This window comes from Saccopteryx leptura, chromosome 2 (genome assembly GCF_036850995.1).
Source record: "Saccopteryx leptura isolate mSacLep1 chromosome 2, mSacLep1_pri_phased_curated, whole genome shotgun sequence".
In the NCBI taxonomy this organism is placed as follows: Eukaryota; Metazoa; Chordata; class Mammalia; order Chiroptera; family Emballonuridae; genus Saccopteryx; species Saccopteryx leptura.
Window position 1 is genome coordinate 248,460,200 of NC_089504.1, and position 13,728 is coordinate 248,473,927.

Genomic DNA, 13,728 nt, shown 5'->3' on the forward strand with positions numbered 1-13,728 from the left:
GGCGGCTTCATTCATGCAGTGGAAGCGGGGGCTGGTTGCTAGGTGCAAGGCCATTTTATGCACCCACAGAGGCGCTCTCCACAGTCTGCACCGGGGTGGGGATGGGGGGTGCAAAGCCGCGTGACCCCCCCCCAGAGGAGGCGCTCCCAGTGGGGGCTCTGTGAACGGTACTGCAGGGTGGGGAGCCCTGCGGAAGGAGCAGGGAGAGAAAGGCCCCCTGCGGGGTCTCACGCAGGCCGAGCAGGGTGTGTGGGGCCCGCGCGCTCCCTGCTCCCTCCGTGCCCAGAGCAGGACATTTCTCAGAAGACGCCTGGGGAGAGTTCTCTGTGGGGCCGCTCAGATCTATCACCTCCACCTCCCATTCATCTTCCCGAAGGCCCTCCCTGGGAGTCGGGGAAGTGGGGAACAAGCCAGATGTTCCCCAAAACCACATTCCTCAGCCCAGTTCAAGCTCCTGGCGCGGAGTCGTGCCTGTCCCCCCACTCCAGGCGTGACTCTCCAGCCCTGGCAGCCGCAGGAGGCGGCGAGGGCCCCTGGCAAGGCTGCGCTTTGATCTGCAGGAACTCACACTGACAGCGATCTTTCTGGAGGTGAGGGCTGCCAGCTGCCTGCATACCTAGTCCTTCCCCAGCTCCTCTGATCCCCCGCCCGCCGCCTCCTGGCCCCCTCCCGGCATCTCAGGAGACTCGTCTGAGGGGAGGGGGGAGATGAGGGAGCAGAGTTCCAAAGTCATTGCCCGGATTTATTAGCTCAGGAGTGGAGCTCAAATGAGCTATCAGTCTGCAAGGTCTCCAGAGGATTTGAGAAAGAAAGGGCAGGTGGAGGGGGAGGAGGGAGAAGAGCAGGAGAAGGGAAGGGGAGGGAGAAGAGCAGGAGAAGGGAAGGGGAGGGAGAGGAGGAAAGAGGGAGGGTAGAGGGGGGGAGAGGAGAGAGAGGAAGGAAACAGGAGGAGGAGAGGAAGGGGGAAGAGGGGGTAGAGGAAGGAGGAGAAGAGCAGGGGAGGAGGGAGAGGAGAGGAGAGGGGGAGGGGGAGGGGGAGGAGGGAGAGGAGATGGGGAGGAAGGGGATGAGAGGAGAGGAGAGGGGGAGGGGGAGGGGAGGGAGAGGGGAGGGCAGGGGGAGGAGGGAGAGGAGAGGAGATGGGGAGAAGGGGGAGGAGAGGAGAGGGGAGGAGGGGGAGGAGAAGGGACAGGAGGAAAAGGGAGAGGAGGAGGAAGGAGAGGAGCAGGGGAGGAGGGAAGGGAGGAGGGAGAGGAGCAGGGGAGGAGGGAGAGGAGCAGGAGGGAAAGGAGCAGGGAGGAGGGAGAGGAGAGGAGGAGGAGTGAGAGGAACAGGGGAGGAGGAAAAGGAGCAGCAGAGGAGGGGAGGAGGGGGGAAGATGGAGGGGAAGGAGGGAGAGGAGCAGGAGGAAGGAGAGGAAATGGGGCTCTCAGGGACAGAGCAGAAAACACCCCTCTTCTTGGAGGAGATGGGCACTTTGTGGACATCAGACAACCATACACTCACACAGCTGCACAAGGTCGCCCATGGCCACGAGCCTGGGCCCAGGATGGCCCCGCCCCTCGGGCCCTACTGCCTTACTTGATCAGCTCCTCCTTGTCGTTCTCCACATCGGGTCTCTCCTCCTCCTTCTCAGCCTCCTTCTCCTTCTCCTCCTTCTCCTCCTGGTTGCTCCGGGGCATCTGCTGCTGCTGCTGTTGCTGCTGCTGCTGCTGCTGCCAGGCCCACAGAGGAAGAGGGGAGAGAAAAGAGGGACGCAGGTGAGTGCCCACCTGGGCGGGGAGGGCTGGTCAGGAGGGTAGTCCACCAGGAGAGGCCAGGGGCCGCGGGGAGAGGCCGGGGGTCGCGGGGAGAGGCCGGGGGCCGCGGGGAGAGGCCGGGGGCCGCGGGGAGAGGCCGGGGGCCGCGGGTATGGAATGCGGGGTCGCAGAACCTGACCTGCAGGGTCTGGGGAGCTGGGAGTCGCGGGCTGAGCTGTAGCCCGATGCCCACCTCCCCCATGTGGTGGTGGCTTTGTGGTCTAAGAGGGGGTCTTCACTACTGTGTGCCGATTCTCCCCCCTTGAGAGCAGGGGTGTTTGGTGTGCCCACACCCTGGCCCAGAGACAGGAGGCTGGGACAGGAGAACCCCCCCAGAGTGTATAGCTAGCAGGGGTGTGTACATGGAGCAGAAGCCGTGGGTGCTGGTCAGCCTCGGGCAAGAGCAGAGCGAGCACTGGGGAACCAAGGCACACCCCCGGCCCTCAGCCCTGCCCATCCCTGACAAAGCCAGGCCATCTCTGTGAGCCTCAGTCCAGCGCTCACCGCCCACAGAGAGTGTCCGCAGCTGTGACGAGGCCCACTCTGCTGCCTCGGGGGGCCCCGACGGGGAGGAGGACTCCCCCATTTACAGGGAGATCGATGATTCCCCTGGCCAAGTCGGCCTCCTCTGAGGACCTCTTTCTCCTCCTCCCATGTGGGCACGGCAGGTGAGGCGGACACTAGCCAGCCCTCCCCTCCCGACCGCACTGAGCTGCTGACCCGACCCTGACAAGACAGGGGAGGAAGTGGGAGCAGCCAGCTCCTTCCGGCACCGCTGCCCGACTTCCTTTCTGTCCTGCCCGATTTCTGTTAAAGCACACAGATTCCCTTGGCCACCCCAAAGCCCTGCCAGTGGGCAGCTGCCAAACCCGACCATCTTTCCATCCCACTGAGCCAAATGAAATGGAAATGAACCCACTGAAAAGCTATTCAGTGTGTACAAGGGGGCACGGTCATGCCAATTTTCAAACCAAAGGGAAAAAAACCCAAGCAAATGCAGAAGGTGGAGGGGGCTCCCTGCCCCCTCCCCCCGTGTCTTTCCTCTGCACCAGAAACACGCGCCCGCCAATGCACAAAGCTACCTCGGCCTGTGGTCCCAGCCCAGACCCTCTGTAGCTTTCGTTTAGGGTGTGGCTGAACACGGGGCCGGCCACAGGCATTCTGTGGACACCGGGTTCAGAGCGAGGCTCTGCAGAACCACGGCTCTCAGAGGCCGCAGCGGCGTCCAGCTGAAACCTCCTGGCCAGGGTCTGCCCCCTCTTCTGTAAACAGTCGGCCTTCAAACAGCCTTCCCGCCCCCCCCGCCACGTCGCCGCCAATTCCTGACAGGTAGCCACAGTGTCCCTCCCTGAACCAGCCTGTCCGCCCTACCACCGACACCTGTCAAACCCCGAGGCACAACGTTTCAGCAGCCCGGGAGCCACGACGATGACAAAGGCCCGCCTGGAACAGGCCCAGACGCTGGGATTCAGGCAAGGAGACTTCCCATTTGTTCCAACACCACGTGCCCTCTCCACAGGTATGTGAGGACCGAGGCGAATGTCAGGGACCAGGAACCAGGACCAAGGTGGGGGCGATGGCTCAGCTGACGGAGGGTGGGTCTGTGCTACGTGGGCCACGCTGGCCAGCTGTGGGCACACCTCGGAACCCAACGCCCAGGACTGAGGACACGGGCAGCAGAGGGCTTTCCAGCCACAGGGAGCTTGGTGCTTCCCGAGACCGCTCTCGACTGTGTCTGTGCTGAGAACCCCCAAGCAGCCACAGCGTCACACCCGAGCGTTTCCTGGTGTTCCCCTCGGTGGCCACTCTCCTAGAGCACATGTCACCATCCCCTGGGTCTAGGCTGGCGGGGGTTCCAGAATTCCAGAACCATTGAGACCTCACCCCTCCCCGCACGGCCAGCAGACACAGCTCCCACCAAGGCCCTGGCAGCAGCTGGCCCCAGCCTCCTAGCCCTACACTAAGGCATCCTGGCGGCAGGGGCGGAGCCCAGGGGCACGGCGCTCAGTGCCCCCCTCCCTGCCGCAGCCCTCCTCCGAGTCCTCAAACAGCCCCAGGGAGGAAGGTGCTGGCACTTCCCGAGTGCTTAGCACACACCTCCCCCAGACCAACCAGTCTGAAGTCCCGAGGATGAGGACGAAGATGAGGAACGCAATGGTACCTTACGGTACGGGCGATCTGCCCGCGTCACATCGTGGAGCCCCTCATAAACGCAATCCTGAAAATGCCCTCAGCCCTCAGCCAAGCTCGGAGTAAAAGCGCGCCCAACAGCCTGGTAGGGCTCTGCTTCCAGACCACAGGCTCAACCATGCGAATCACAGAGCTGAATGGGTTCTGGCCTGGCGGGAAATTCAGAGCCTTGGTTCTCAAGGCACAGGGGTGGGACAGGGGCTTGGGGGGGGGGGGGTCACACACACACACACACACACACACACACACACACACCATCTGGGAGCTCCGGGAAGTCCTCGGAGGCCCCACCCACACCAGTCACAGCTGAGTCTTGGGGTGAGACCCAGGTATGGGTGGCTTTAAACTCCCAGGTGGTCCTATGGGCAGGCAGCCTGGTGTGAGACCTGTGTTTCAGAGCAGGAGCTGGGAGGTGCCGTCAGTGAGGGCTCCCGCTGGTAAACATGTTGGGACTATTGTTTCTCCAGCCCACTACAACCTCAACTCTGCCCTTAACTGGAGACAACCAAACTGTAAACAGATGGGCGTGGTTGTGGGCCGATCACACTACTGACAGAAACAGGCCCCAGGGCAGTCATTTGATCCCCCCCCCCCCCACCAGCCTCGCTCAGACTGGACCCACCTGATGACGCTGGAACAAGGCAGATCTGATTGGGGGGGGAAGGGAAGTCTGGGGCAGGGGCGGGCCTAAGACTCTGACTGGACAGACAGGACCCTGGGCAGGGTGGTGCAGGGTTCCCCAGCCACAGAACACACCCCGGCCCCTGGCCCCTTGCCTCTGACGCAGGTGATGCCGTGGACCCAGGAGAAGAACCGGAAGCCAAACAAACCCCAGCATCTCCAATGATTCCACGGCTCATGATGGGAAGGGGAGGTAGTGGGTGGTCCTGCTTTGCGTTTCAGATGCATCGCTGGTCAGGCTGACGATGGGCTTCGTGCCCACTGTTTGGTTGGGAACATCCCCTCCAAACCACAGTGCCGCTCTGAGGAAAACCTGGCCAGATCGGTGGTTAGCCAGAGACAGCGGCTCAAGTCCCCCCGAGGGACCCTGCTTCCAGAGCACTGAGTGCTGGACAGGCAAACGAAACACAGTCCGTGCTGTGCCAAGGACCCAGACACAGCAAGTGGCTGAGCACCTCCAACGTTTGAGCACCACCAATGTTTGAAGAGGCCGTCTTCTCCTCATGTCACACCTGTTAGGTTCCTCCCAACAACCCTCATGTGATCCGTGTGTTATAGAATACAAAGACACAGAGAGGTTAAGCAACTCGCCCAAGGTCACACAGCATTTCCCAGCAAGATGCTACAGGCTAAGGAACCTCAGACTCCTCACCTCCAGTGAAGCCCAACTGTGCCATCCACCTTGTTCATTCCCTCCACAAGCATGTTCCAAGCCCCCAGGGGGGCACACCAAGCCCCAGAAAATGAGGTCCCCGACTGTACACAGCTAGCACGTCCGCTAAGGAAGACAAGAAATGACAAGGGGACAGAGGCCACAGTGATGAGTAAACAGTGGCACTCTTCACCCTGCCCCACGGGACATGGGGAGGGGCCTCAGAGGTAAGTCTCCCAGGTCTCTGGTAGAGAAGGCTGAGGGGATAGTTCAAGGAAGGGACTTTGCACGGGCAAGACAAGCTGACGTGAAAATGCCCACTGTCCTCACTGAATGACACACTGGAGGACTTGGCTGCCGCTGAGGCCCATGCTTGCAAAGAGGTGATGTCCTGATGACTGCGGGCGGCCACTGCAGGCTTTCTCAGACGTAGGAGGGGTGGGCAGGGATGATGAGACCCCACCCCGTGTCCTAGTTGAGGGATGGAGGGATGGCAGTCGGTTCCAGGAATGAGAGGAGAGCCCAGTGAGAGGTAGAGCCAACAAATCCAGGTTGGGGCGGTGGGAATGAATTCTCAGAAAACAGGTCTTCAGGAGTGGGTTATGAGAACCACTTGAAACCCAGCAACACTGACTGCGTGCCATCTCATTCATTCACTCATTTATTCAACAAACACTTTACTGAGCATGTACTATATACCAAGTACCTCCAGCAAGCAAATACAAAGAGGGGTCTGCCCTCATGACACCCTCATCTCTTGGCAGCGGAGGAGGGGATTCCAGGAGCCCGAGGGTGGTGGGAGATGTGGGGACAGGGGTAGACGGAAGGCACAAGCAAGTTTTCTGTTGCTGGCAGCCCCTCCCTCACTAATCCAGTCCACCTGGGAAAACACAGATGGGGATGCCGCCTGAGTCCATAAGGGGTGTCTCTTTAAAAGACGCAGAGGTGTGCCAGAGCAGGCTCGCGGCAGCTCAGGGGACCAGACGTCAAAAACTGCTTGCAGGCCAGTTGTTACACTGCCGTTTATTAAACACTGAAATACCTAACCTTCCTTACAGTGAAAGAAATTATGATAAAAACAAAGGTAATAAGTACTAGAAACACATCACTTCCCAGTAATCTGACTACATCTGGCTGTTATCTACACTCGTGAGGTGATTTACATCAGTTGTATCCGTGGGGTGGAAGCAGGATCAATAATGGGCTAAAGCGAGTCCCTTCCCAATCGCACAGTGACCTCACAGTGGGAGCCTGGATTGGCGAGTGGGGCTATCTACACCAGGACAACAGGCACGGGCCTCAGATCGGGGCTTTGCCCCCAGAAGCTGGCTGCCAAACACTCATCCTCCATATCCAACGTGCCAACAGAACCTGATCAACGTTTCACACACCCGCGTAACATCTGTTCTGTCTGCAAGAAGACGCAGTTTGTGGCAGCCAAAGCTCTGTTTTAAATCATCAATCACATCTTGTCCTGCCACCTAGGGGTAAAATCGAAGGTCCACGCCACAGAGCCAGGCCATCTAGCCCCTGTCCACCTCACCTATGTTCCTTCAGGCCACATCCTCACCTCCTGGAGAATGCCACACCGTGCCTGCCTCAGGGCCTTTGCACTTGCTGTGCCCTCTTGCCTGGGCTGAGCCTCTGCCTCCAACTCTGCCTGGCCAGTTCCTTCTTATCCTCTCAGGTCTGAGCCCACATGAACCCTCCTCAGGGCATCAGCTGCCCCCTGGCCCCACCAGAAACAACCATGCTAACCTACCGTATGTTGTTCATCTCCCCTATGGGTGTCAGCTTGGGGGGGCTTGTTTGTCTCGTTCACTGTGGAGTCACCTAGAATGGTGACATTGTGAAGCGACAACAGAACGCACTGCCCCCCACCCCCGGGCCCAGCACACTCCGCTGACTGCCGGGCCGGCCCAGGCCCACACAAGCACTGTTCTCGGGTGACTACTTCCCGACTCCCAGCAGCCCAGCCCAGGACATCCGAATGCGGTCTGCCAGCCCCACCTCTCACCAACTGATGTAGGCTCATGTCTTCTGGGAGAAACTCACGTGGTCCTCGTCCTTCTGTCCCTTTGATGTGGTATCCTCTGCCACCATGCTGTGGCTCGTGAGAAGGAGGCCGTGTTTGATTTCTCCCAAAACAACAGCCTCGCTTGATTGGTCCCTGGGGTCCGGCCTCTCCTGCCCCCCCCCCCCCGGGGGGCCCACCCGCCGGCTGCCTTACAGAGAACAGTATCTCCCCCGGGATGTATCTGGAGGACGAGGGGCCTGGAGGAGCCTTCCCTACGTCTGTTCCCACTTAGCACAGAACAGGGCGGAGAACCAGAGACATCTGCTCACCGAGCCCTAAATCCAGACACAACCCCTCCCAGCCCAGCCCCCTGTCCCTCACTGGGCGGAAGCGGCTGCCTCCTGCAGGCCTGGGCCGCCAGGGAAGCTGGGGGGACCGACCCCCCACTGGGACCCTCATCCCTGCCCGGGTGGCAAGACACAAGAAGCTCACACACTCACCCAGGAGAAGCATAGCCCAGCCTGGAGGCAATCTGGCCCTGTCTGGCCTGCCACATGTCCCCAGCAGACTTCACAGGGCGAGCCGTCCAGGGGGAGGGGCAGCCAGGCCCTGGGAACCAGCACAGACTACCTGCCCTGAGGCGGCCCCCTCCCCCACGGCCCGCGCTTGGCAGGTCCTGCTGCCCTGGAACGCCTTCCGGATTGAGGACCACGCTGCCCAAGCCTCTGGAGTGCCACTGCACCCAGAACAACAAGATCACCTGTCCCTCAGCAGGGCCCTGGGAGGGAGAGGCAGCTGGGGGAGGGGTGGGGTGGGATCAGAGAGGGGAGGGAAGATGAATGTGGGAGACCTGGGCTCTCAGACTCGGGAGAGACCAAGGAGGAGGGGGTGTGTGCATTTGAGAGACAGAGAAGGGGGAGAGAGACAGAGATGTGGGAGAGAGACAGAGATGGGGAGAGAGACAGAGACGGGAGAGGCAGACAGAAATGGGGGAAGAGACAGAGATGGGGACAGACAGATGGAGAGAGACAGAGATGGGGACAGAGACAGAGACAGGGAGAGAGACAGAGATGGAGATAGAAATGGGGAGAGACAGAGACTAGAGGAGAGACAAAGATGGGGACAGACAGAGATGTGGAAGAGAGACAGAGATGGGGAGAGAGACAGAGACGGGAGAGGCAGACAGAAATGGGGGAAAAGACAGAGATGGGGACAGACAGATGGGGAGAGACAGAGATGGGGAGAGAGACAGAGACAGGGAGAGAGACAGAGATGGGGAGAGAGACAGAGATGGGAGAGGCAGACAGAAATGGGGGAAGAGACAGAGATGGGGAGAGAGACAGAGATGGGAGAGGCAGACAGAAATGGGGGAAGAGACAGAGATGGGGACAGACAGATGGAGAGAGACAGAGAAGGGGAGAGACAGAGATGGGGAGAGAGAAAGAGATGGAGACAGAAATGGGGGAGAGACAGAGACAAGGGGAGAGACAGAGAGGGGGAGACAGACGGGGAGAGAGACAGAGACAGGGAGACAGAGAAGGGGGAAAGAGACAGAGATAGGGGAGAGAGACAGTGCTGGGGGAGACAGAGAAGGGGGAGAGAAACAGAGACAGGGGAGACAGAGATGGGGAGAGAGACAGAGACGGGGAGACAGAGAAGGGGGAGAGAGACAGAGATAGGGGAGAGAGACAGAGATAGGGGAGAGAGACAGAGCTGGGGGAGACAGACAAAAGCAGAGAAACAGGAAACAGAGAAGTCAACCCAGAAACGAGCAGGACAGTTGGGGTGAGGAGCCTGCCCCCCAGCAGAGGAGAGACTGCTCGGGCATCAGGACAGGAAGAGCAGCTGGCTGAGGGCGTGCAGGCCGGGAGCGGGAGGGAGGAAGCGGTCCCCTCCCTGGACTTCCCTGAGCAGGCCTTGGGAGGGGCAGGCCCGAGGCTGAGCGCCCAGGAGGGATTTTCCTGTCCCCTGCCCAACTCTGCAGGAAGGAGAAGACCACAGACCACGTAGCCACGAGGAGACCCAGGCAAACCTGCTGCCCTCTCCCCTCCACGCCCAACCCGACGAGCCTGGCGGCAGCTCACCATGGGGGACACACTTCCTCCGCAGCACGGACCCCCATCACCGGGAGGCCACGGCGGCCACCGCATGGTCACTACAGCCTCCGGGACAGGCCCTACTGCCCGGCTAGCATCAGCCTCACCCTTGACTCCCTGTCGGTTTGCAGAATTAGGCCAACTACTGACCGCAGCATTCCTGGGTTCCAGTTTTGCCATCAGTCGGGAGAGCTCGGCCCCGTCGTCCATGAATCATGAACTATAAAACCACTGTGCCATCACTCGGTGCTCGGGGCTGGCCCGGCTCGGCCAGTGATTCACCTCGGGGAGAAGACGCTCGGACCACGGCCCAGCCACCCGGGGGTGGAACCTCGAGATGCACAGGCCAGCAGATAGGGGCTCAGCCAGCCCTCCCCGCCAAGGTTCAGGCATGCGGGCGCTGGCGGGGGTGGGCGTGAAGGGGCCACCCCTCCAAAAGTGCCCGGGAGGGCCCAAGTCTCCCTCCGTCAGAATACAAAGAAGCTTCCAGAGAGTGGATGGCACCCTCCATTAAACAAGAAAGCCACCCTGGCTGTCCCAGCGTACTCCCCCTACCTCCAGCTGGCCACAAGGCCGGGCAGCAGCGCTGTGGACGGCGGGGCGGGGGGGGGCAGCGCAGGTCTGGGGCAGGGTCTGGGCCCAGACACACCTGATGGCCAATGCTCTTGATCAGGGAGTTTCACCTTCCACGGCTATAACTATCCACGTTTCCCAAACACAGCCCTCAGATGATGGACAGACGGCCATGAGGCAAGGGTGTGGCAGGGTGGTGTCAACTGATTAGCTTGTGGGGACCAGGGCTGCACACTCTGCGGTGAAGCGCTCTGGCAGGTCCTGGGCACTGCGGCGTGTAGTTTGCAAATATACAAACAGGTAGGATTTGTTCCCCAAGACACACACCAGCCAGGTTAGGTTGCCTTCCAAAAGGGGCTCTCTGCTGCACAAGCCACTGCAGGTGTCCTCATGGCCCGTGGCTGCAGGCCCAAACCCTCTCGGCCCACCTGGGAAACCTGGAAAGGCCACTCTGGCTCCAGAGCACCCCCGATGGCTGGTCAGGGCTGCCAACGAGCCTGATCTGTGCCTCAGTTTCCCCTTCTGCCACCTGCTCTCTTCCTTTATCCTGGAAGCTTCCCTGGGCCCTCCCCAATAAGTCTCTCGTGGACTGGAGGGTTGGGTTCTAGGAGTATTTCTGGACCACCTCATCAGCATGGCCAGGGAACGTGTTAGAAGTGCAGACTCAGAATTTAAAAAAAAAAAGGTAAAAAATGAAACAAAAAAGAAACGCAAGCTCCCAGGCCCCATTCGGAGGGACCGTCAGCCCTCCCAGGGAAACAGCAAGCGCTCCCCGGGGCGCCAGTGCCACGGCGCAGGGGCTGTGACTCAGTCTCTCCGTGATCTCAGGAGGGCACGGCCGGAGGAGGCTACTCTGACCACATGGGCACGGCCGCTGGTGTTGGGAGGAGGCAGAAGGCCTCCGTCTGGGGAGAACGTCCCGCTGTCCGCACCACGGTTTCCCCTTCTCAGACCTGGCATTCGAGCCCGGAACCTGAGCGGGCCCCCCTTGTCACCCCCCCGTAGCAATGCTGAGGCAAGAATGCTGAGTGGGGAGTGCGCACTGCAAGTCACCGGGGCACTCCCGTCTTTGGACCCTGGCCTTGAGCTAGCCAGCTTGGGCAAGGCACCTCCTACGAGGTGGGGGTCGACCAGCCCGAAGAAGGGCTGCTGTGGCCACTTGCCGGCACGGCGAAGGTCCTACCTCGAGTCTACCTCGGCATCTCTCACTCGGGGCAGCCTGTGAGGTGCTGGCCAGAGGGCTTGGCGGCTGCGCCCTCTCTACCTTCCCAGAGGGTCGGGTCTGCAGCGGCCCTGGAGGCAGAGCTCTATGACCCTGGTGCGTGGTGGGCATCTGACCAACACTCTCCAGATGTCCACACAACACTGTGTACCCAATGCCCCTGGGGAGGACGGGACTGACCCTGGGGAAATAAGGTGAGAGGGCCTATCCCAGGGGCATCTGTGGAGCCAACGAGATCAGCCACCACTCGTGGCCATTCTTAGCAATGACGCGGCTCTGCGCCACGGAACAACTCTGGGACCACGAAAAGGGACCATATCCTCTGCAGCCCTGGCCCCCCGGGAGAGGAGAGTTCTAGGGGTGCTGAGAGAGACTGCAGGGGAGACAGAGGGGGCCAGGCAGAGACAGACCACAGTGGAAGTAGTCCTCCGCATCTGAGATATACATGGTACGAAGAATAGGGTGTGGGGCTCTCCAGAGACAGAGAAGACTTTCCAGCTGCCAGTTTCACAGGAGCTAGGGGCCCACAGGGGCCGAGCAGAGGGGGATTCCCAGCCAGTGGAGACGGCAGACCCAGCCGGGGCTGCCCAATGCAGGAAGCCCCATCGCCGCCTGGACCCCACGGTGCTTCGGTGGACCGCTCCACAGACCTCCAAGGTCAGTGCCTGTTTCCGAGACCCTGGCTGCCAGCTGACCACCAAGGACCCCGGGGCTCCTGTGAGCCCTTCACCTTTCTGTACCCGTTTCCTTGGCTGTCAGTGGGAACGACACACAGCCTCGCTCGTGAAGCTGCTCCCACGTACCACCCATCGAGCCCTCAGTGCAGCCTGGCGCTCGTCAAGGCTGACGAAACACCAACAGGGTGGCTGTTTTCACCTCTTCCTCCTCACCATGATGTCAGCAGCATCTCTGTGCCCGGCACCGCGCAGGGCCAGGCGCCCCAGGAATTCTGATGGGGCTCTGACGTCCCTCCGGATCCCCAGTGCCCCCCTCCACGAGGGGTCTGGCGAATACTGGCTGTGACAATCTTTATAAGTCTGCTTCTAAAAGCAGGGGCCCCAGGCAGGTGGGGTGAGCCTGGCAAACTCCCCTCTGGAAACAGATACTCTGCAGATGGCTCAGCCCCCACCCACCTGAGGAGACGTGCAGGCAGGGAGGGGCCACCTGCTGGCCACGGGTCCCCTGTTCCTGCTGGGAATGAGCCACTTATCCATCTTCCCAGGGTTGCCTAGGGCAATAAGGGGGCCTTCTCTGGGGCCAGAGGAAAAGGGGTGTGTTTACCCAGAAGCCCCATGGACAAGTGACCCAAGGTGAGGACCCGTGGATACTGTGACCAGGATACTCACCTGATCCCACCGTCCTGAGGGGCCAGGCGTGCTGAGTGTGGGTCAAAAACTAGAACAGACAGCAGAGCTGTCCCAGGCACCTCCTAGGCTTCAGGTGGCAGGTGACCGCCCACTGCCCCCAGAGCACCTGGCTCCACAAGCGTGGGGTCTCTGCCTGCCCACCTCCGCCGGCTCACAGCGCCAGCCCACTGAGACCAGTGCTGCCTACGTCCACCGGCCGCCCACCACAGGAGCCCATGCGCATCTAGTCCTAAATTAATGTGGGGACCGTGGGCCGTGGGCCACATCTGCCATTTGTCACCGTCATGGGGCAGAGAGAAGAATTATAGCCCCAAAGTCAACACTCAGGTTGACCCATTCATTCCATATTTATGAACGGGGCTGGTGGGCAGAGTGAGTGAGGGAAGTGTGTTGGCCTGCCGAGTCCTTCCAGGATTTATCAGGTGCTGCCTCTGGCAGGACCTGGGCCACACCTGCGCCTCTGTTGCAGCCCTGGTGGGCAGAGCCCGAAAGACACATCCCGTCTCCCAAGGAGACACGGTCCCCTGCCCTGCTTTCCTGTCTTCTGTCAGAGGCAGAGCATGGGGGTCTCCTTTCTCCATCCGGGGCACCCCAGCCTGAGACACTAACTTGAGCAGACAGTCAAACCTCATCAGAGAAACCCCGTGAACCTCAGCATCGCAGGTGCCATGGTTAACCCAGGGCAACTCACACACAACGGGGAGACAAAAGTCTCTCCTTGGCTATAAAGCACGCCAGTATTCCCCAGTGCCCCAGCCTGGCCTGGCCACTATCCTAAACCACATCAACCCTTCTTTTCCTCTTTCCCGAGTCCCGCCACAATCTAACACAGAGGACAGAGCGCAAAAGCATATTTGAGTTCTTTGGCCTCTACTGTGCTTTACTATTGTTCTTCATGTGACCTAAGAGTTTTTTTAAATGAGGCAATTTCACATAAAAACAGATTTTCAGGTCATCATCATCAAAAAAAAGTCAGAAGATACAGGAGCACTTGGCCAAGAGTCAGATGGGGCCGATATGTGGCACAATCACTCTATAGTTATAGTTAGCCACAAGCCTCACCACTCCCTGTTGCCTCCCACAGACACTGAAGTCAAGTGTGAGCTGTCATTTATCATCAAATACAGGTTT

At 60.2% G+C, this 13,728-nt stretch overlaps 1 protein-coding gene across 21 annotated transcripts in view; it reads right to left on the reverse strand.

Annotated features, from left to right (window-relative positions):
* The window catches only part of NCOR2 (nuclear receptor corepressor 2), a 183,337-nt gene that overhangs the window by 66,318 nt on the left and 103,291 nt on the right, over positions 1-13,728 (reverse strand). For 19 of the 21 annotated variants that reach the window (XM_066371154.1, XM_066371162.1, XM_066371173.1 and 16 more), the window contains one exon: positions 1,582-1,715. In XM_066371154.1, the coding sequence (XP_066227251.1) occupies positions 1,582-1,715 (134 nt within the window). The remainder of the gene's footprint in view (positions 1-1,581; positions 1,716-13,728) is intronic. The other 2 variants (XM_066371170.1, XM_066371157.1) reach the window with 1 other exon arrangement.